General features: G+C 40.6%; 1 protein-coding gene across 2 annotated transcripts in view; it reads left to right on the top strand.

The window, feature by feature from the left end:
- Positions 1 to 20,729, top strand: part of LOC140918296 (multidrug resistance-associated protein 1) — a 113,191-nt gene that overhangs the window by 56,644 nt on the left and 35,818 nt on the right. For both annotated transcript variants that reach the window (XM_073362333.1, XM_073362332.1), the window contains exons 4-14: positions 578 to 715; positions 2,336 to 2,461; positions 6,283 to 6,344; positions 7,223 to 7,354; positions 9,371 to 9,598; positions 10,479 to 10,656; positions 11,383 to 11,544; positions 12,431 to 12,523; positions 14,733 to 14,936; positions 17,814 to 17,960; positions 18,642 to 18,729. In XM_073362333.1, coding sequence (XP_073218434.1) covers positions 578 to 715; positions 2,336 to 2,461; positions 6,283 to 6,344; positions 7,223 to 7,354; positions 9,371 to 9,598; positions 10,479 to 10,656; positions 11,383 to 11,544; positions 12,431 to 12,523; positions 14,733 to 14,936; positions 17,814 to 17,960; positions 18,642 to 18,729 — 1,558 coding nt within the window. The remainder of the gene's footprint in view (positions 1 to 577; positions 716 to 2,335; positions 2,462 to 6,282; positions 6,345 to 7,222; positions 7,355 to 9,370; positions 9,599 to 10,478; positions 10,657 to 11,382; positions 11,545 to 12,430; positions 12,524 to 14,732; positions 14,937 to 17,813; positions 17,961 to 18,641; positions 18,730 to 20,729) is intronic.

The following is a 20,729-nucleotide window of genomic DNA, read 5'->3' as shown; positions in this document are numbered from 1 at the left end:
CATTGTAAACGTGCTTTATGCCACACGAGGGATACATGAGTTTCCTGAAGTGTACAAAAATTCCTCTAAACAGTGTGGAAATGGAAAAAAACAAACATACATACATCACATTGGTTAGTGTAACTTTATTTTAACAAGTATGAAAGATGAACTCTTGCTAAGACAGCTTTCAAGCGCTTAGCCCTGTGAAATCCCTTGGAAAGGTTAAAATATCTTCATAATTAGACATGGTTGTGTATGTTGATTTGTGACTTTTTTTCCCCCCCCTTTGGACGCTTTGAACATATTTTTGTCTGGTGCTCTGCTTGTAGGTACTATCAATCACTTTTCCTCTCTCTGTATTGTGTTTTTTAAACTGACACCCTTTGGAGTAGGAACTAGCTTTGTTATGTTTGTCAAGGGCCGAAGACACTGAGACATAGTTGGAACTTCTGAGTGATTCTCGAATAGAAACACTAAATCATGGTCTTGGATAGACATGCTTCTGCTTCATATATTGTGCTTGCTTTGTGTATTGTTTTATTTCTTAACCTTTATGAACATAACCTGCTTATGCTATCTTTTTATCTGTCTGTAGTTGCTTGCCACATTTTTAATACAATATGAGCGAATGAAAGGAGTCCAGTCTTCAGGCGTAATGTTGATTTTCTGGTTCACTGCACTGCTGTGCGCCACAATAATTTTCAGGTCCAAAATACTGCACGCCTTAAACCTGGTAAGTGATTACTTTTCAGTTAAGGTGAGTTAAGTGCTGCAATAACAGTGGCTACTTGTTTAATGATTTAATCTGTATTGCCCATCATTGCTTCTTAAGACACTGAGCAAGTTTATGATCCATTAAGTGTACTTTCATTCCTGAGCTTTTAAGCGCCATTAAGTTATGCTTGTTTTAATTTTTTTTAGTTTTCCATGTTTGAAACTAATCTGAGGTTTGGGCTTATAAATGTTGGCAAGGCAGTTTAAAAGCAAAACATTTTTACTGGAACTTCTAGAAACATTCAAAACCTATTTGAATGGAATGAAGGAGTGTACGGTTACATCTGAAACAATGCAGGCTAAAGTTTAGTTCTTTTTCCTGTTTATACAGAGGATTTCCTGAAGCGCTTGCTTTGATGGTAGCTCTGTTTCATGTGCCCATTTGGTCAAAGTGTTCTCTTGTATAGTTAGAATATTTTAGATCTTGCTCTGGTTGGGTAATAAAGAAGTTACCCTTGGCTAATTCATTAAATTATTGTGCTGGCTGAAAATGGAATGTAATTTTCTTGAAAAAGTTCCTCAACTTTGTGAGGTTTTTGGAAAAATTTGACCAGCTCCTATTAAGTTGGTATTGGATTTAGTAGTGGCCCTGTGCTTTCTTCAGCCTAAGTTGTCTTTACTTTCTTTGGGAGCACTGGATTGAGCTGTGCTGTGCATAAGCATAGGAAGAGGAAGCTGTGGTGACTGAACACAACATGGTGTAGTGGACTAATTTTTAATCCCAGGTCTGATACGTACTTCCTCTGTGGGCTTGGTCAAATCATGTACTGCTATGCTATGAAACGCCTTGTGATTTGATCCTGGCTTTAAACTGGAGTGAATTGCTCTGGTTCCAGTAATGGCTTAAACACCACATCTGTACTAGGTGATTGTACGTGTCGCTACTCCAGGGGCTGAAAACTCTAGTGTAGACAAGGCCTTAAAAGAAAAAGAGAAGGAGAAACTCAGGAATTCTGTTTGTGGTGTCCTCAGATGAACCTGGTGCAAAAAAGTTCCACAAAGATAAAGCTGTTCTCCTGTAATGTTTTGCATAGAAGTGGAGAGACAAGGTGGATGAGGTAATAGCTTTTATTGGCCCACCTTCTGTTGGTGAGAGGGAGGCAAGCTTTTGAGCTTTACACAGGTCATCTGAAGAAGAGCTCTGTATAAGCTCAAAAGCTTGTCTCTCCTTCTTTCCCTTTCACACACCCCCCCCCCACCACCCAACAGAAGTTGGGCCTGTAAAAGATATTACCTCACCCACTGTGTCCCTCTAATATTCTGGGACCGACATGGCCATAACAACAGTGTATTGCATAGAGATGGCCAGACATTCTGTTTTATCCAGGCAAGTCCTAGAATGTTGTCAGTGATGCGTTTAGCCTAGAATGCCCAATATTCTCCTAAGGAATGCTTGCTGCTTTGTGGCTCCGTTTGACCAGCAGCACAGAACCCACCTTTTGCTTGGCTGACAAGAATATGTACTTCCTCTGATGCTTAGATGCTTATTTCCAAATAAAAGTATTTGCTACTTGGTCACTTGTTGTACATTAAGCAGTTGCTTTACATCTTCTAACCAGAATATCAAATCTTTTTTTAGGGTGCTGAAGTTGATGTATTTCGTTACGTTACCTTCTACAGCTACTTCGCCCTGGTGCTAATACAGCTTATACTGTCCTGCTTCCCAGAAAGACCGCCTCTGTTTTCTGAAACAGTTAATGATCCTGTAAGTGTTCAGTAATGTTTTTGCACAGGAGTAGACTGGAATATAGTGTCCTACCTGTAATATGACAGGTTTCAGAGGAACAGCCGTGTTAGTCTGTATTCGCAAAAAGAAAAGGAGTACTTGTGGCACCTTAGAGACTAACCAATTGGTTAGTCTCTAAGGTGCCACAAGTACTCCTTTTCTTTTTACCTGTAATATGTTTATAGTGAGTCATTGGGCCTGATTCTGGACAATGTTGCATAATTCAATTCCCATTGAATTAAACTGCAGTAGAAGGCACTTGCTGTACTTTTTTTAATTCTACCCAGTGCTTGTTTTTTGTTACTTGAACAGTTTCACATATATTTAACTCCAAGTCTGACTCTACATGTCAGCTACTCAAAATGGATTTTCAATGATAAAAGGGCATTTTCTTCCTTTTGCTGCACTGGTCTTTGGCAACACTTTATGCGGTGACACTAAAGATCTAGGCCTACTTGGCAGAGGGAGGAAGTAGGCTAACAGCGTGGCTCCGGCTTCTGGAGACTGCTGTGGGTTGTAAAGTGGAAATATGACGGACCTCTTCTGTGTATGGAAGTGCTACAGTCCTTGAGCTAGTAATGGCTGGTGTGCTACGTCTGAAATTGGCGGAAGAAGGAATTGGTGTCACAGCTTACTGGTTTAGCTGCACATTACAGCAGTTGCTATCTTTAAAAGTTGCCATTTACCAAGTTACCACAATTACTTTTTATTTTAAATGCAGGGTGTAACTGGTATCTCAGGTATCACCCTTGGCAAGTGCTGACTTCATGTGCATAACTTGTTGGGCGACATAATGCTGCTGATCCTTTGAGGTCTCCTAAGCAGATCAGCAGTCCAGGTCTTTTGGTCAATGTGACCGCTCCAGAAAAAGAGATCGGGGTAAAGTAATACAGGTGGATTAAATGTCTGTTGCCATTAGGTTTTGTAAAAGGCTGAAATTGTAGCTCTAGATGTGAGCACCAATTGTGTCCAACAGAAGGACTAAATGTTGTCATTTTGTTCTCTTGTCAACTTGAATATCTGACAGACTGTGCCTTGGAAATGTTTTCGTCTCTGCTTTGGTCACAGTTGTCGTGTATAAAAGCTTTTCTCATAATCCAAGAGCTTTAAGAATGTACATGGTAATTAGTGAGCAGTAGGTATTAAACAAAACATAAGCCTATTTTTAAAGACTATTCTCTTTTTGAAATACTGTAACGCATTGTGCATATAAGTAAATGGTTTATCTTTTTATAATATTTCTTCCTAAATGCCCAGCATTTATTGAAGGGGAAAGGTTTGTATGTCTATTGAATAATTGACAATACTGGGGGATGCCAGGGTCTCTTCCACCCCCCCCCCCCCCCCCGTGGTGGCTGGGGGTGGCAGAGGTCCCCCTGAGCACGCACTCCCCCCCACCCGCAGCCAACTTTCTCAGGCAGTGGGGGAACCTTACAGCTCCCTGTCACTGCAGGAGGCGGCAGGACCTTGCAGCTCCCAGCCACCAGAGCTGAAGTCACGGAGGTCTTTGAAAGTCTCAGATTCCGGGACTTCTGCGACCTCCGTGACAAAACTGTAGTCTTACTTATAAGTAGACTGTAGAGATACACAGAGAAAATCTAATACTTTCCATATGCCTTCTTGAGTCAGTTTAAAACTGCCTTTTTTCCAGGAAGGCAGAGTGCTTCAATTGCTTGCAAGTAGCATTGTTTTTGATCTGGCAAAGTGCTAGAAGTGTTTAATACTTGGGAACTGTCGAGTTCCTTATCCCTCCCCCAAATGCAGTCTGTTTCGTACATAAATATACTATTTTTATATTTCTCTGTGTGCTTCTTAACAGTATTAATTTTTTCTCAACTTCAATAGTTGATTTTTTCCCCTCCCCCCATAGGTCAGATGCTCAGCCCTTTGTAAGGGGGAAGAAATGCAGATCTGTTTCGTGCTGCTTTGTTGTAACATTTTTAGAATGCAGTTTAATGGAGAAGTTGAGTGAAACAAACATGAGACAAATATTAATCCTAAAAAAATTCAACTCTTGTATTTTTCACGTCATCTCTGTAATGGTGACAGATGACTTTGTAGGTGAAAGTGCATGAGCTGCTCTAATTTTATAATACACTGTGTTATGGTTATTGGTTACATGTGTCAAAGGAGTGGCCAACTGCGTTCTTGATATGCCGATGGTTTTGAGGGGGAACAATAGAGGGAGGGGAGTGTATAATTTCCTCTGGAATTTTGCACTGAATCCACAGTATTGCCTTTGAAATTCTTTCAAGATTTCTTTTTAACTTAATGCAACTACTGATATTTTTTTTTTAACTAGCTAAGGCTAATGTTACACTTGATATAAACGGATAGAAAACCCAAACTAGGAATCCAGTGCTGACTTTGTGATGAGTCAGAGGGTGGAGACCAGCATAACTTCAATTGTGGTATTTCTATTTGGAATTTGCATATGTGATGTACAAGAAAACTTTCTTCATGGGTAACTTAATTTTCTTTGACCAATTGCCCTCTTTCATTCCTCAGTCTTAGGCTTTTTTGGGGTGAAAACCATGTTCTAATGTGGTTCTCGTTCTAAGAAGCCAGTTTTCACAGACTTAATGAAAGTCTGCTAGCTACTTGCGGGGGGAAATGTATGAAAGATCAGAGCAGTTGATTTAAAAATGGCCATGCACCAATGACTGCCTTAGTTTAAAAGCAGTTTCAGACCACATCACCAAAATCACCATCACAAGTGGCACACTGAGCAATATCCTTGCAGATAGTCTCAGCAGAGAAGCCATAAGTTCAATAGGCACAGAGACTAAACTAGCCACTTGCCCTAAGAGGGCTGAGAGACTTCAGGATTATATGCTGCTAGCCAGTGCTGTATACCTTGTTTTTAAGTCCTGCAGTCTCTAGGACAATCAGTTTTGGCACCTTTTGCAAGCACTGCAACTGCTTAAACATACATTTTCTCCTTGTTTCAATTAAATTTGCCAATTTTTTAAATAGGTTTTTAAAAATGGAATTGTGGTGCTCAGATGCCTCAATCATTCCATTGTAGGTTTTCCCCATAGCTCCACTCCATCACCAGACTATCTTCTGCTAGTTACTGAGAAATAACATAGGAGGTTCTGCTTGGTTGTCGAGAGCAGGGGTTCTCAACCTTTTTCTTTCTGAGGGCCTCCCCCCCCCCCCCCAACATGCTATAAAAACTCCACAGCCCACCTGTGCTACAGCTACTATTTTTCTTCTTATAAAAGCCAGGCCTAGCATTAAGGAGTAGCAAGCAGGGCAATTGCCTGGGACCCCATGCCACAGGGGACCTGTGAAGCTAAGTTGCTCAGGCTTCAGCGCCGGGTGGCAGGGCATCGGGCCTTGCGATTCAGCCCCATGTGGTGAGGCTTTGGTTTTCTGTCCTGGGCCCCAGCAAGTCTAATGTCAGCCCTGCTTGTCGGCCCCCCTGAAACATGCATGTGGCCCCACCAGGGGGCCCTGGACCCCTGGTTGAGAACCACTGGTCTAGAGGTATATGTGTTGTAAAGTTCATGTAACTTCTTGATATTGTCTGAGTGTATTTTGCATTGGTCTGCGTCACTGAAATAGATTAAAGCTATTGTGCTACATTCTAGTAAACCATTGGCATCCTTGATGCCGTGCTATACCCTGTGAAGAATAACCTGCTTGAGGAAGGATGTTTAGGTTAAGAAAGGGAGACTTAATCCTGCTGAGGAATTGTTACAATAAAGTTGTAAATTTCATAAGGATAAAAGTAGTATTTTTTAATTTTCAATAGGTTTTATTTACATGGCTGACATCTTTCTCCTTTCCTTTAGAATCGCTGCCCAGAGTCTAATGCATCCTTCCTTTCCAAAATTACATTCTGGTGGATTACTGGGTAAGAGAATAAGTCATTGTATAATACAGCAATCAAATGTCAACTTATTGTGCTTTCAGAAGATACCCAAGGCTCTCCTGACCTGTAGAGATTTTTAAGATTGTTCAATAGACACTTAACTACAAGAAACTGATAGGTGAATAATTACTTTTATTCTCTAATGACAGGTCTCTCCAATCTCTTGAATTCTGCTGATGTTGCATATGTAGCCTCATAAACATATATCATTAAGTGATGCATTTTAATGTTTGATGAATAGGAGTGGTGGAGTGGAAACAAACTTGCATCATTCTGACTGTTGAAAGATTCCTTTTTTCAAAGCCAATACACTGATCTATTTTTTAAAAAAATATCTTGGTTATCTGTAGTTTCGTTTTATTTATCTTCAACTGTGCTTCCTTTATTGTGATCAAATCCGCTATCTTAAGCTGTCTGATACCATTATTTGGATGGGAGAGCACTAAGGAATATATAAACACTTAAAGCATTATAGGTGATTAAGCAGGTGGTAACTTCTTTCTTAATCAGAATTTGGCCAGTGTCTCAGCGTGGTCTTAGGTAAAGGTAAAATGAAGGCTAATAAAAATTCTATCGTTCAGTTTATAAAATGAGTTTTAATTGCGTTGCTAAATTCCAAGTGGGATAATTTCATTCTGCTTCCTAAATTCTCCCTGCAGTTTCATTTAAACACTATATTACTACTCATCCTAATTTTTCTGTGCATTGTTAAATAAATTACTGCATCTCGCTTTGAGGCTGGCTGCATTTTGGGGGTGGATAAACATTTCTCTGTGTTACGAAATTAGATATACAGGGTATAACTTGCTTTGGCGCTCTCTGAAGAATGCTACTGCTGATGACGATCCTTTCCAATATAGGCTGATGATTCAGGGATATCGGCAACCATTGGAAGCTAAAGACTTGTGGTCATTAAACAAAGAGGACACATCTGAGGAGGTAGTGCAAGGTTTGGCTAGGTACTGGGCGAAGGAGTGTGCAAATACAAAGAAGTAAGTTCAGTTATGCTAACAGTTATTAATACAAAGTGGTAGCTAATAGAATATAGTAAACTTGGATGGTGTTGGTCAAGATCCATTTTATACAGGAACTTTTTCTTGAATTCCATTTATGTCAAGAAAACTGAATATGAAGGGGGAAACTATTTTTTATTTTATTTATATGTAAAATAAGCTGCTAACACTGAGAAATACTAGTGAAATGCAACTGATCACACGTTATGCTAGTGTGTGCTTTTATCCAGTCAGTTAATTCCATTTGCTATGGAAATATTTTTATGAACATGTTCCAGAAGTCCTTGACAATCAAAGTATCATAAAGCACCTAATGAATCCACTTGCCCATTAATGCCTCAAGGATAATAGTGAATAGGATAATAGTAAATAAGATAATATTTGGTTCTTACCCAGACAAATTTCCATAAGCTCATTAGACATTTCCTTGAATAAGGATCTCAGGATTTGCCCTTAAGTGCTTAGACACTGAGGAACAACCTTGTGAGTATATGTGTGAGAGAAGAAGGTTTTTTGTTTCTTTTAAATTTAGATTTTCTCACCTTGCAAATGGACTACAACCTTTGCAGTATTTTGTTTTGTATCATTTTCAACCAATGTTCATTTTGTCTACAAATTTTTCTCATGCTTATGTCATCACGGCATACTGAAGTCACTGTTCAGTGAAGGAAAAACTCTTTAAGTTCATACATTATTCTCAATTTAGTTAGGTGTATAGCAGGGGTGCTGGAACAGTTTGTATAGTGGGGGTGCTGAGAGCAATTGAACCAAACTATAAACAATGGAAACCACTTCAAGCCAGGGGGTGCGAGAGCACCCCTGGTTCCAGCACCTATGGTAGATAGTATACACAGAAACATAGTTTTACCTGCAGCCTGTTCTCACATACTGGGAAATATGGTTTGGCATACACCAGATGCATTAACTTAACTATGGTTTCATTCTACTCATTAGGGATGATTTAGCATCATTCTTTCTTAGGTTGTAAACTCTTAAGAACAGGGACTGTGTCTACTAACTCCATTTGTACAGTGTCTAGCACAGTGGGAATCTTGACTAGGATCTATGGCTTCTACAGTAATATAAACAATAAACTCATGTTTGAGTTTGCAACTCACATATAATTGTACACCTAACTGAGTATTCCATAGCTATAGGGTGTGGTTTTTAGGAACGTTTGTTCCAAGGAAAAAAAATCCACTTCTGAAGTGCTGCTCAGTTAACCGAAGGCTAGTAGCTTCTGATAAACAGATCCCTCCATAATGTTGTGAAACACTGGGTTACCAGTCCCAAAAGTGGCTGGTAAATTACCATCTCGGATGCAGGGACACTTGGAGCTACAGACAGGAATGATGGCAAATATCATGATGACTGCAAATCCCTGTGGTGGCAAGTATCTAAGGCTATGTCTACACTCATGGTGAAGTGTAGAGTACATGCACAGTTACACGCTGCAGTGGAAAGGCTCCAGCTGCAGTGAGCTGCCAGAGTGTTTCCCTGCTTACCTCCGTGCTGCTGGAGCCTTTCCCTGCTGTCTCCCCTGCCAGAGCCTTTCCCCACTGCTGGAGGAGTTCACTGCAGTGAGAGAGGCTCCAGCAAGAGGACACTGCACTGCTAAAAATAAAATGCTAGACGTGGGAGGCATGGCTTGGGCAAGTAGAGAGTCTGGGTAGGGTATATACCCTGGGATTCAGCTGTGTACGGCACTCTACTGTACCGTACCCATCTAAGTGCACCTCACCGACTACATTGCTATTTAAACTTGCACTAGCTGGGCATGCAGTGTTTGTACTCTGGACATCACAGTAAGTGTAGACATATCCTAAGCTAGTTTTTCTTGGCCACTGGAGTAGACTTCTCATTTTAAGACTCTTCATTCTTTTGTTCAATTTTACAGAAGTCACCTTCATTCATTTTAAATAGTTGTCAGTGCGATTCAATAGAATGTCCTAATGATTTAAAGAAATGTTTCATTATTATTATTTATTATTGTAGGCAACCCATAAAAATAGTGTATTCACCCAAAAAGCAAATGAAATCAAGCAACTCAGATGGCGATGTGACAGAAGAAGTTGAAGCTTTGATTGTAAAACCATCTCAAAGGAACTCTGCACCTTCTTTGTTGAAAGTGTTGTATAAAACCTTTGGACCATACTTCCTCATGAGCTTCCTGTTTAAAGCCTGTCATGATCTTATGATGTTTTCTGGCCCGGAAATCTTAAAGTAAGACTTCCTTTAATGCTTTCTTCAGTTTCTCTGTTTACGAAGTACCTAGGTAGATCTCTTTGATTCCTTCTTGCTATTATGAGGCTACTCTACCTTTAGCTGTGACAGCTGACAAGTTGCTTCCTTTTGCACTAGAGTTTTCATGCAAATGACTTTGCTTCACTGGTTTCCAATTTGGGATCTAGCATTCCAATTCCCTTCTGATACTCTGAGAGTGACCTTTCTGACAATGGAAGTTCAGATGCAGCAGGAATGCAGCTTCATCTAAGCTAATGTTAATCTATGACAGTTCATGGGATCACAGAGAAAGTCTAAAGGCTCCTGAAGCAAAAAGTAACCCTTAAAATCTGTAGTTGAAGCCTTGGAAGGGTGAGGGGGAAAGGTGTGCTGGTATAATGAAAGGGAAGAAGTGGAACACTAAGTGGAAATGATGTACCTTTAGTTTGGATGGTGATGAAACAATCCTGTGGCAGTAGCTCTGAGTCAGTGCAGAGCCTATGCAATATATTGCGCTCATTCTCTTTTTGAGATAGCCATGCACCTTACTAGTGATCACTTCTGTCAGTGCATCGAAGAAGACCTATATTAGAAGTTTCCAAGAAGGTTTGGTAATTCAATCTCCCAGATTATAGCTTGGGACACTTGGGAATGGGTGGTGGGATAGGAAGGTGGTGTGTGATGGGGGAATTTGGGGGACGTCTCAGTTACAAAGTCTGGGTAAAAATCTTGTGACTTGACTGAGGCCATACCCTAGTGTTCGCTATTGCCAGTTTGGTGCGTTTGTTGGGATATCGTGTCTGGAATAATCTAGTCATTGTCTGGAAATTTGATAAGCTCTGACACTGTGTATTAACCTCGCCAAATCCTCTCTTTGCAGGTTGTTAATTAATTTTGTGAACAATAAAGATGCCCCAAATTGGCAAGGCTATCTGTACACAGGGCTTCTGTTTGCATGTGCCTGTCTGCAGACGCTGATCCTCCACCAGTACTTCCATATTTGCTTTGTTACGGGAATGAGGCTTAAAACAGCTGTCATTGGTGCAGTCTACCGCAAGGTATGCATGTTTTTAAACGTTACATCATCACCAGGGTAATGGCGCCTCTGAAAATTGGAGCGGAGGAGCTGCAATAAAATCTTAATGATGAATTTGAGTAAATTACATAATTTTAACGAGTTGGAATGCTTTGCGCAGGCTAGTATCTAATGGTAAACAGAATGTAAGAGACCTCCTTCAGCCCACAGCTGTAAATTAAAGATACTTTCAGTTAAGAAGCTGCTTTTATTGATCATGTAGAACAAAACCCCAGCCTGTTTCACATCTTACCTTGGAATGGGAACTAAACTTCCATCTGCACAGAAATGGGACAGAGGTCAGTATAATGAGAGGATTATTAGCAACCAAGCAGGCACCAGTATGCATAGTTTCAGCCTGAAACAACCTGGAGCTATTTAAAAAAGCTTTAGACTAGCTGCTCTGCAGGAGGTGAGGCAGGAAAGCATATGACAAGAAGCCAGCACTCAACCCCTGGCACTAAAACCAAACAAACCCCAAACAGAAACAATTTGCTCATGTGTTTAACCCTGATTAAAACTGCATATTCAGTATACAGTGCTTTTTAGACATGCAGGGGAAAAAATTAGTACTGTACGCGAGAGAAGCATTGCCTGTGACCACAAATTAAACTCCAGGAAAAACTGTTCATGTTGCAGTATGAAATAAAGGCAAATAGAAGCTGTTTTGCCAACTATATTCAATGTCTTCCTTTTTATCTACACGCAGGCATTGGTTATCACAAATTCTGCAAGAAAGACCTCTACTGTTGGGGAGATTGTAAATCTAATGTCTGTGGATGCTCAGAGGTTCATGGACTTGGCTACCTATATAAACATGATTTGGTCTGCGCCTCTGCAAGTTATATTAGCATTGTATTTATTATGGCAGGTAATTATGTCATGCTTCTTGTTTCCTGTTTAATTATGGTAGGTAAAAGCAACTAGTGGCCAGGTATCTTCTTCTGAAGTTCAAGACTATAGATAGCTAATGTCAGACCATTGGAGGGTGTAGAGCAGGAGAGAGTGAGAATGTGCTACTGCATGGAGAACCACTTGGTGCTATATGCTGCCACTGTGAAGGAAGAGAGGAGGCAGAGGGCTCTCAATTGCAAATCTAGCCCAAGCCTCCTCAAGTACCCTGCTGGGACAAAGGCTTCTCTTACCCATTCCTTGTGTAGAAAGTGAGTGTCCTGTCAACAGCCCTTCCTTCACTCAGCAATCTTGAGCCCCAGTGGCTGGCCAGCTTGGCAACCCTTTCATATGCCATGTGAATTTAGGTGTCCTGTGCTTCCAGAGCACCCAGTTAACTGTTGGGACTCTGCTTACCCTGTGTCACTTGGTGGAGAAGTGGGCAGATGAAGGACCTCTTCATTTGATTCATCATCCCGACACCCATCATGCTGGGATAATGCCTGCTGTTTCTAGTCCAGGCACTTATCAGAAGGGCAGCCCCAGTTCTGCTTACAGCCAGGAAGTTAAGGCAGGATCTTAGAAACTCATCCCCCTATATTCTACCTTGAAAGAATAGCCCCAACAAAAAATTGAGAGGCATATGGGGAAGGACCTTGCATTTTAGCTTTCAAGAAGCAAAGATCATAATTATCTGCATATGTCCTTAGTCAAAAAAGGAGGGAGGAAAGGGATAGAAAAATACAGAAAAATTATATGTACACATGGGGTTTATGCTACATAGAATACTTTGATATAAGATCTTTAAAGGTGTATTCTAACATTTTCTAAATAACTAGTGTGTGTATTTTGTTTTTTCCTCTTAGAATTTAGGTCCTTCTGTCCTAGCAGGTGTGGCAGTCATGATTCTTTTGGTTCCAGTAAATGCTGTGATGGCAATGAAGACAAAAACATATCAGGTATGACGCTTCATGTTTGTATGTGCATATGCTTTAAGACATGTTACTATTTTACTATTCTATGTGACCCATTCGATTCTTGAAAGCTTACTGTTCAAATTCTTGTTCTGCTTGCCAGGGTGTCTTTTATAATGGGCATGCGCTGCCTGACAGTAGCCTTCCCACCAGTGACGAGCAAAGCTAATGCATAAAACACTTCCAAAGTAACAATGCACCGATGTCCTGCAGTGTTGTGTTGCAGTGGGGGTTTGTTTTTTTTGAAGTCACATATAAAATGCAGTAACTTCCGATACAGTGGTAAGGTACCGTTATCCAACTCAACAGAATGCCTGAGATGATGGATTAAACACTTAACAGCACACATTTTAACTGGCCTTTAGCTGACTGTTCTAAGAAATGAAGTGAGAACTTGGTTCGATATGTAGTAAGCAGTAGTCCATTTTATGTGTGAAATATTTACATTTCCAGGATGATGCTTGTAAACATAGTTTTCTCTTTGTCACTGTGTGGGTCTGTTCTGTTTTTTTTTCTGTCCACAGATGGCTTTCATTTTCAGTGTTAGCAGTCCCTTTACTTCTAAAACCACACTCACACCCAGAAGTCACTTCCCCTACTGATAAACACATTTTGTTACAAAACTGATTGCTTGACAACAGGGGTGCTGGAACAGTTTGTATAATGTGTTGCTGAGAGCCATTGAACCAAACTGTAAACTCTGCATATAACGGAAACCACTTCAAGCCAGGGGGTGCAATAGCACCCCTAGTGCCAGCACCTATGCTTGACAACTTTGTTGTATGGACTCTGACACAGATTTCTCTGATAGGCAATTAAACTTGTTGTTAGAAGAGGATTTTTAAGATACTGCCCCCTGTGGTGAGATTAATCTGATATAATTATTTTGATATACCAGAGTGTTTGGATCAAGTGTATTACTGAATTTGGGTCACCTACAAGCATCCCAAAGTTAAGTTTAACAGCATTCCAGTAGACTACTCTTCTTATGTTAATGTCAATCCATTAACAAACCTTAGAATACTTCCTGACACTCAGTTTTGGTTTTCAAACTAATCAGGACAAAGAATATAAATCCATTTAAATATGATCATTTTTTTTTGTGAACTATAGTTTGAAAATTAAGCCCAGAATACGAAATAGCTGAGATTTCCCAGGTATCAGTCTGGTTACTGTGGGTAAATGTTGACCCTTAATGGGGATCATTGCATTGAATCATATGACCCTGCTGCCACCCAAATAAAGTGAAACTCCTTTGAATTTTGCACTTGCATAGTGCATTCATCCAAGCCTCTTCAAGTGCCACATTTCACTGATGAAGCTTCCCAACGTTCCTTTGAGGAATAGTAGGTAGGTATTTTCCCTGTTGTAAGATGTCCTTTATGATGAAGGTAGTATCTGCATAATTTACTTATAAATAAGATACAGGTTTGATATGTGACTGGCCCAAGGTGACATAGTGTGAGTAGGTGGCGGAGCTGAGATTAGAACTCAGTATTCCTGACTGTTTTATGCTGAATCACATTCCATCCATGCCTAGAACTGTACATCTTTTCAAAGGTTCTTTTCCTTAATTTGGAAAGGCCTCTAGGAGGAAGGAGGCTTCTGAAGTGAACATATAAATGGTGTAGTGGAGGGGAAAATGCTCAAAGTTAAGTAACAAGAAGGGAAGGTGGTTTTGTTTCCGCTGCTGATTGGAAGACTTATCACCTGTTGGCTCATAGCCAACAGGAGTCTGAACAGAATGAAAAGTGTGTGGGGTGGCCGAGGGTTAGATACAAATCGTACATCAGTGAAGCTCAAGGGTATAATGGAGTTACTTTTTAAAACTGCATTTTGTACATAAAGTCAGACTTTTTAAGGCCAGTAGAGACCATTGAGTTCCTGAATTCTACAAAGATGTCTACAACTTTATTTTTGTGAAATTGTGTGTTTGCCTTTCCCCAAAACCACCCCTAATTAGTTAAAATATTTGTTTAATTCTGCAATTCTGTGTGTGATGGTAAGGTGGCACTTTTGTTGTTCGCTTGCATTTGTCAGTGGTCTTTCCCCATAATAATTAGGTATACTTCACCAACATAAAATATACAGTTAAGAAATTTGTATGGGCTAAATTGGTTTATTCAAATGGCTTTGTAGACATGCCAAGTATTGTGCTATGCTGATGACTTGTTTCTTTGTAATGGGATTTTAGGTAGCCCATATGAAGAGTAAAGACAACAGAATTAAGCTGATGAATGAAATTCTCAATGGAATTAAAGTGCTGAAACTTTATGCTTGGGAATTAGCTTTCAAAGAGAAAGTATTGGGGATCAGACAGGAAGAGCTGAAAGTGCTTAAAAAGTCTGCTTACCTTGCAGCAGCGGCTACGTTCACTTGGGTGTGCGCTCCTTTTCTGGTAAGTAAATCAGGTTTGAAGTTGTGCTTTTCTGGGTGGTAGAAGCCCAAAGAAACAGTGAGAGCGAAGTCCTGCTTTCCTATTAGTTACTGTACTGGTCTTTCACTATTCAGAGAACTCAGTCTTGTAAACAGAACTCTATCCACAGCAACATGCAGTTCAACAGTCAGCTTTTCAGCACTTTCAGAAAAGGTATTTCTCTACACTTTTTTTAATATTAACAACGTCCTCCAAGTTAAATGTTTCCTGATAGGCAGTGACTTGGTTCATTCTTGGGCTTTCATAATCACCAGTACTACAAATGTTGTTGAAACTTAAAAGGAGTAAATAGTAGTAATAGTAATTTGGTCACAAACCAGAACAAAATGCCCTCCAGGAGGAGGTTATTATATATAGATTATCTAGGTAGCGCCTCTTAGGACCTCCCTTTACATTAACATTTATACTTTGTAATTTTTTTCCAGAAAAATTACAATATTATAGAAGTGCATGCTACACAGATTCCCAGGTGAGAGCCTTGATCAAAATGAATATTCTGCATCTCCAACCACACCACATATTAGTCTTACATAGATGTGTGTGGATGCCTCTTTTTTCCCACCCACCCTGGTAAAGCTGATTTGGCCGGAGAGAGCTGTTCTGTAGCCTGGGATCATTCTAACTTTTAAAAAGGTTTTGTTCCACATTTAAATATTGTCTCTGACTATTTGTGACTAGTTTGAATTTGCACGGAAATGGAAGAGAGGAGACAAATTGTATTACAATTTCTTGTGGCCCTGATAGAACAAAGGGCAGTTGCTCTCATCATCTGGCAGAAGCAAACAAACCATGCCTACATTAGGGTAAAATATGTATGTTCCATTTGAAGGTGTTTAAGTGTTCTTTCCACTCATGGATTCCTTCCTTCTAAGTGCTGTTCGTGTTTACATGACATTATAGGTATGATAAAAGGCAGAAGAAGCAGCATCCTGCATGGGAGAAGTCAGAAGCATTCTTTAGTGAATGTTTTTCTAAAAGAAGGCTGAGATGGCTATTTTTAAAAGTTGATTTACTAGGTTCCTAAATACAGCTCCGTAGAGGGACTTTCCTTATTTCAATTTATCTCTGTTGAAGCCAAGAAGATTAATTTCCGTACCCAACTACCTAAACGTCAGTGTGTTTATGAATGTTTGTCAATGGGCCTGTTTGCATAGAAGTTAAAGGGAGTGGTGTCACTAGGCTTCTACAAGAGCAGGATTGGACTCTGAAGGAGGGGATATTTTATAACTTTCTCTTTCCCCGGTTTTTATCAGTCAGGATACCAACTTATGAAGAACTATAGGATTTTCAAATTGGTTCATTTCTTTCCCACACACCCTTTTCTTTTTTTGCCCTGCTTTGTTGCTCTTCTAACCAGGGATCTTTATAAAATTGTTCAGTATCTGTTTCATGAAACTGGTCACTTCATTGTATCTTTTTATGGCAGTGTGTGCTTATAACAGTGTATTTTAGCATAGATTCCAGTAACATAGGAGTGGGCAAACATTCTGCCTTTAAAGTTATTGTTTGGACCCGTCTTTGTTTTTAGTTCTCTCTACAGGAGGGCTTTTTTCTCTGTAGTAATCGGTCTGAATAAACGAACATATAAACAAGCTACCTTACCATGCACAGTTGAGTCAGCAGGCATAAGAAAAACAGTACAGGCCTTCATAGCAGTTAAATAGGTTTTTACATAAGTTTTTAAATAGACCTTATGCAGAATTAAAACCAGTCTATTCACTGTGCATTAAGTAAATAAAGTGGGGTTTAGTCTTTCTAACTAAATGTAACATTGTTGGCACTTTGATGTCTCAAACTGGATAGCAGGTGATGATTTTGCTGGGAAAGCGTTATTGAGTCCTGCTGATGTACTGAGGTACATGATTTATTATACTGCCTTGGTATAAGGCATGTGGGAGTGGCTGTCAGGGAGAAGAGGAGCTAAAAGGTGAACTGAGCAGTCTTAAGGGATGAATTTTCGGAGCAGCCATGCTTGGCTTTGTGCCAGTCTTTGTTATCTTACTGTTTTCTTTGTTAGTACATAATGCCTTAGCCACACTATATGTTTAAATATGGTTGATGACATAGTCAAGCATATAGTTTCTTTAAGTACGCACCCGGATGCTGGAACAATTGGTATAGTGGGGGTGCTGAGAGCATTGAACCAAATGGCAAACTCTGTATATGATGGAAACTACTTCAAGCCAGAAGGTGTGGCAGCACCCTTAGCACCTCTGGTTCCAGCACCTATGTGTGCACAGTAATTCTCTTCCTGAACTGGGTGGGATACTGTAGAGTTTTATTTTCTAGTATGCTTAAGAACACATTTTTTAAATGATTCTTCTACCCCCAGTTATGGAAGCTATGCTTGTGAAAACCAGGCTTGTTGGTAGTCATCTACAAAATGTAGTGTGGGCAAGATCTAAATCTTGTTAGTTACATTAGCTGTGCGCCCACCTTCAGAGCTGTGGTACAGTGCAGTGATTGTAACTAGCAGAGGGAAAAGGGGAGACTAGAAGGCAGAGAAAGCAAAAAATAAACACACAATCTGGTACACCTGAGTTAATCAGCATACTTTTTTCTCCTTTGCCTTGTCTCACCTTTGTTCTGTAAAGAGAGAGACACTTTCTCAGTTTTCCAAGAGAAGCCAGCAGCTGTTGAATAACAAAACAGTTAAGACCCAATACTTGTTTTGCAAAGGCTTATTCTGATTATTTTTTTGTTCTTAAGAATGAGTTTTTGTTTAATTGCCTTTCAGTGTGTAAATATGGCTCTAGTTATAAGAGAAGACATTGTATTTGAATTTAAAAATGTGAGAGAAAAGAATACAAATCGTGATTATTCTGTCTTTGTTTTTAGGTTGCTTTATCCACCTTTGCTGTTTATGTACTGGTAGATAAGAACAATGTCTTGGATGCTCAGAAAGCTTTTGTTTCATTAGCCTTATTCAACATCCTCAGGTTCCCACTGAATATTCTTCCTATGGTCATCAGCAGCATGGTACAAGTAAGATTTTAATATTAGTGATTGATCAACTCGAAGTGATATATCTATATATAGTGGCTTTTTTGAGGTGTGAATGCTTTAAAGCCTTACAGTCCTATGTGCATATAGAAGTCTCTACCCACCACTGAAATGCAGTCACCTTAAAAGGTAAAGTTTTTGGGTCTCTTATTTTCCTGTGTGTTTTGGCTTGATCTACACTTGAAAGTTACATTGACATAGCTATGTTGGCATAGCTCTCCTGACCAACATAACCCCCAGTAGAGGCATAGCTACGTTGATGGAAGTGCTTCCATCAAGGTAGCCAATGTTGTTCAAAGAGGGGATGTTACTACACTGACAGAAAAACTCCTTCCCAGGTGTAGGCTGCATCTGCACTGGAGGCTATGCCAGCGTAGCTATGTTAACATAGGCATGTTGGTATATCCTCGTAGCATAGGTGTACCCTTTGTACAGTGCCTAGCACAATCAGAACCCAATCCTAGTTGTGCCCTCTGGGTGTTACTGCGGTACAAATAAACGCATGTCTGTTTTTTCCAGTCTGAGGAGGGGGTGGGTGAAGTGGCTTGTGGTGGCTATAGTAGGAGGAATATATTGGATTTAACATCTAGTTAAAAAAGCAAAATGAAACCGTATTTTTTATAAGCTGTGTGTAAAATAGTTTTTCAATTGTTTCATGTCTAGGCAAGTGTTTCCTTAAAGCGTCTCAGGTTATTTCTCTCGCATGAAGAGTTAGAGCCAGATAGCATAATCAGAGGTTCTATCAAAGATGGTAAGTCCTTATTTTGTATAGTTTTTATTTGCTCCTAGTTTGTGCTATGAACTACAAGTACTGGAGCCCAATAGAGCATGTTTTGAGAGGTTCTAAAGTGTCTTTGTGGGCCTTTTAAAATAATTTTTTGCAATTTGTGGGAGTTATGTATCTGGCAAGAGAGATCTGTGGGTTTTTCAATTCAATTTTTGTGCAATTTCTTCAAGTTTTTTTTCTTTTCTTCCTTCTTGTCTGTAGTATAAAATGCACATGTCCAGCGTCAGTAAGAAACAAGGAGGGTTATTGTAAAATTAACCAGCTTTAAATGGACACAGTGGACACCTTGCAGAAAAGTAATTTTCATTTAGCAGTCGGTGTAGGTCAGAAGATGGCAAAAGCATTCCTATATAGAAAACCCCTAGTCACTTTTGTGGAGAGCATCTAAACTCCACTCAGAAAGAGTAAGTGTCTCCCCCAGCATAGTGACACATACCTCTCTTCATTTATGGAATTGCATGTAGTCATCCAACTCTGCTTAAATACAATTAATACTACTACACTCCTCCAGTCTCCCATTCTATGCAGGGACAGTTATTCATTATGTTTGTACAGTATCTAGCACTGCAGGGCCCTACCTGGTGGTGACCTTTAGGTGCTGCTGCAATATAAATTTATGTCTCTGTGGATTTGTCACAGAACTGTAGGGTTTTGTAGAATCTTAATACCCCATGTTGTAAAATGCCCTGCTCTTATAGCTGGTTTAAACCTTGATAAGTGATTCCCTAGCCATCCTTTCTATAAAGGTAATACAATATTCTCTCATTCATGTTTTCTCTCTCTCTCTCTATGAATGCATTCAGGTGGGTTCTCCATTACTAGATCCACTTGGTTTTCCTGTCAGCAGAGTTTCATGCTATGACCCTTATTGTCTGCCTTCTTCCTTTTTTCAGTTGAATCACATGTCCGAATAGAATCCAGCTTCCTCAACTGGATTCTTTGTTGGCTTTACAGTGCTAAAAGGAATAAATAGTAACATCTCGATTTTTTTCTGCTCTGCTAGGATTGGTGGATATGAAAGTGTGTCCCTCTAAAGTAGTGGTGTCCAACCTTTTTACACCCAAGATAACTTTTTGAATTTAAGGGCAACCCAGGATCTACCCCACCCTTCCCTGAGCCCCCGCCCGACTCACTCCACACACACCCTCCCCGTCGCTCGCTCTCCCCCACCTTCACTCACTTTCACCAGGCTGGGGACAAGGGGTATGCTTTGTGAAAGGGGGCTCCAGGATGAGCCTGGGGTAGGGGGTTGGGTGTAAGCTCTGTGAGGGAGTTTGGGTACAGGAGGGGGCTCCGAGCTGGGGCAGGGTGTTGGGATAGGATGGGGGTGCAGGGTGTTGGCTCAGGCGGGGAGGGGGAGGTTTCATGGCTGGAGCAAGGGGTTGGGGTGGAGGAGGTGGTATGGGGTGCTGGTTCTGGGAGAGGGCTCAGGGCTGGGGCAGGGGTTTGGGGTGCAGGAGGGGGTTTGAGGTCTGGCTCTGGGAGGGGGCTGGGGGTCGGGATGCAGCCTCTCGCTGAGCGGCACTTACCTCAGGCCCCTTAGCTCCCATTGGCCACAGTTCCCTGTTCCCTGCCAATGGGAGCTGCAGAGGGCGGTGCTTGCAGGCAGAAGCAGCATGCTAAGATGCCACAAGGCCGCAGTGGCCGCTTCCGGGAGCAGCGTCGGGCCAGGGCAGACAGGGAGCCTGCCTTAGTTGCACCGCTGTAGATTGCGATCAACTGGGAGAGTCCCCAGGATTGACCAGTCGGTGACCACTGCTCTAAAGTCTGAAAAGTGAATGTGCAATGTGGCATTGTAGGAACAGACAAATTGCTCCGTTTAAAAGTTAGGGCTGCTTTTTCTAATGTCAGTTTTGTTAACTCAGCCTTTAGTGCTTCCTTTGAATTGCATGTCCGAATAGAATCCAGCTTCCTCAACTGGATTCTTTGTTGGCTTTATAGTGCTAAAAGGAGTAAATAGTAAA

The sequence above is a fragment of the Lepidochelys kempii genome, chromosome 10 (genome assembly GCF_965140265.1).
Source record: "Lepidochelys kempii isolate rLepKem1 chromosome 10, rLepKem1.hap2, whole genome shotgun sequence".
In the NCBI taxonomy this organism is placed as follows: domain Eukaryota; kingdom Metazoa; phylum Chordata; order Testudines; family Cheloniidae; genus Lepidochelys; species Lepidochelys kempii.
The sequence above is the reverse complement of the archived record's forward strand: the minus strand, read 5'-3'. Positions and strand labels throughout refer to the sequence as shown.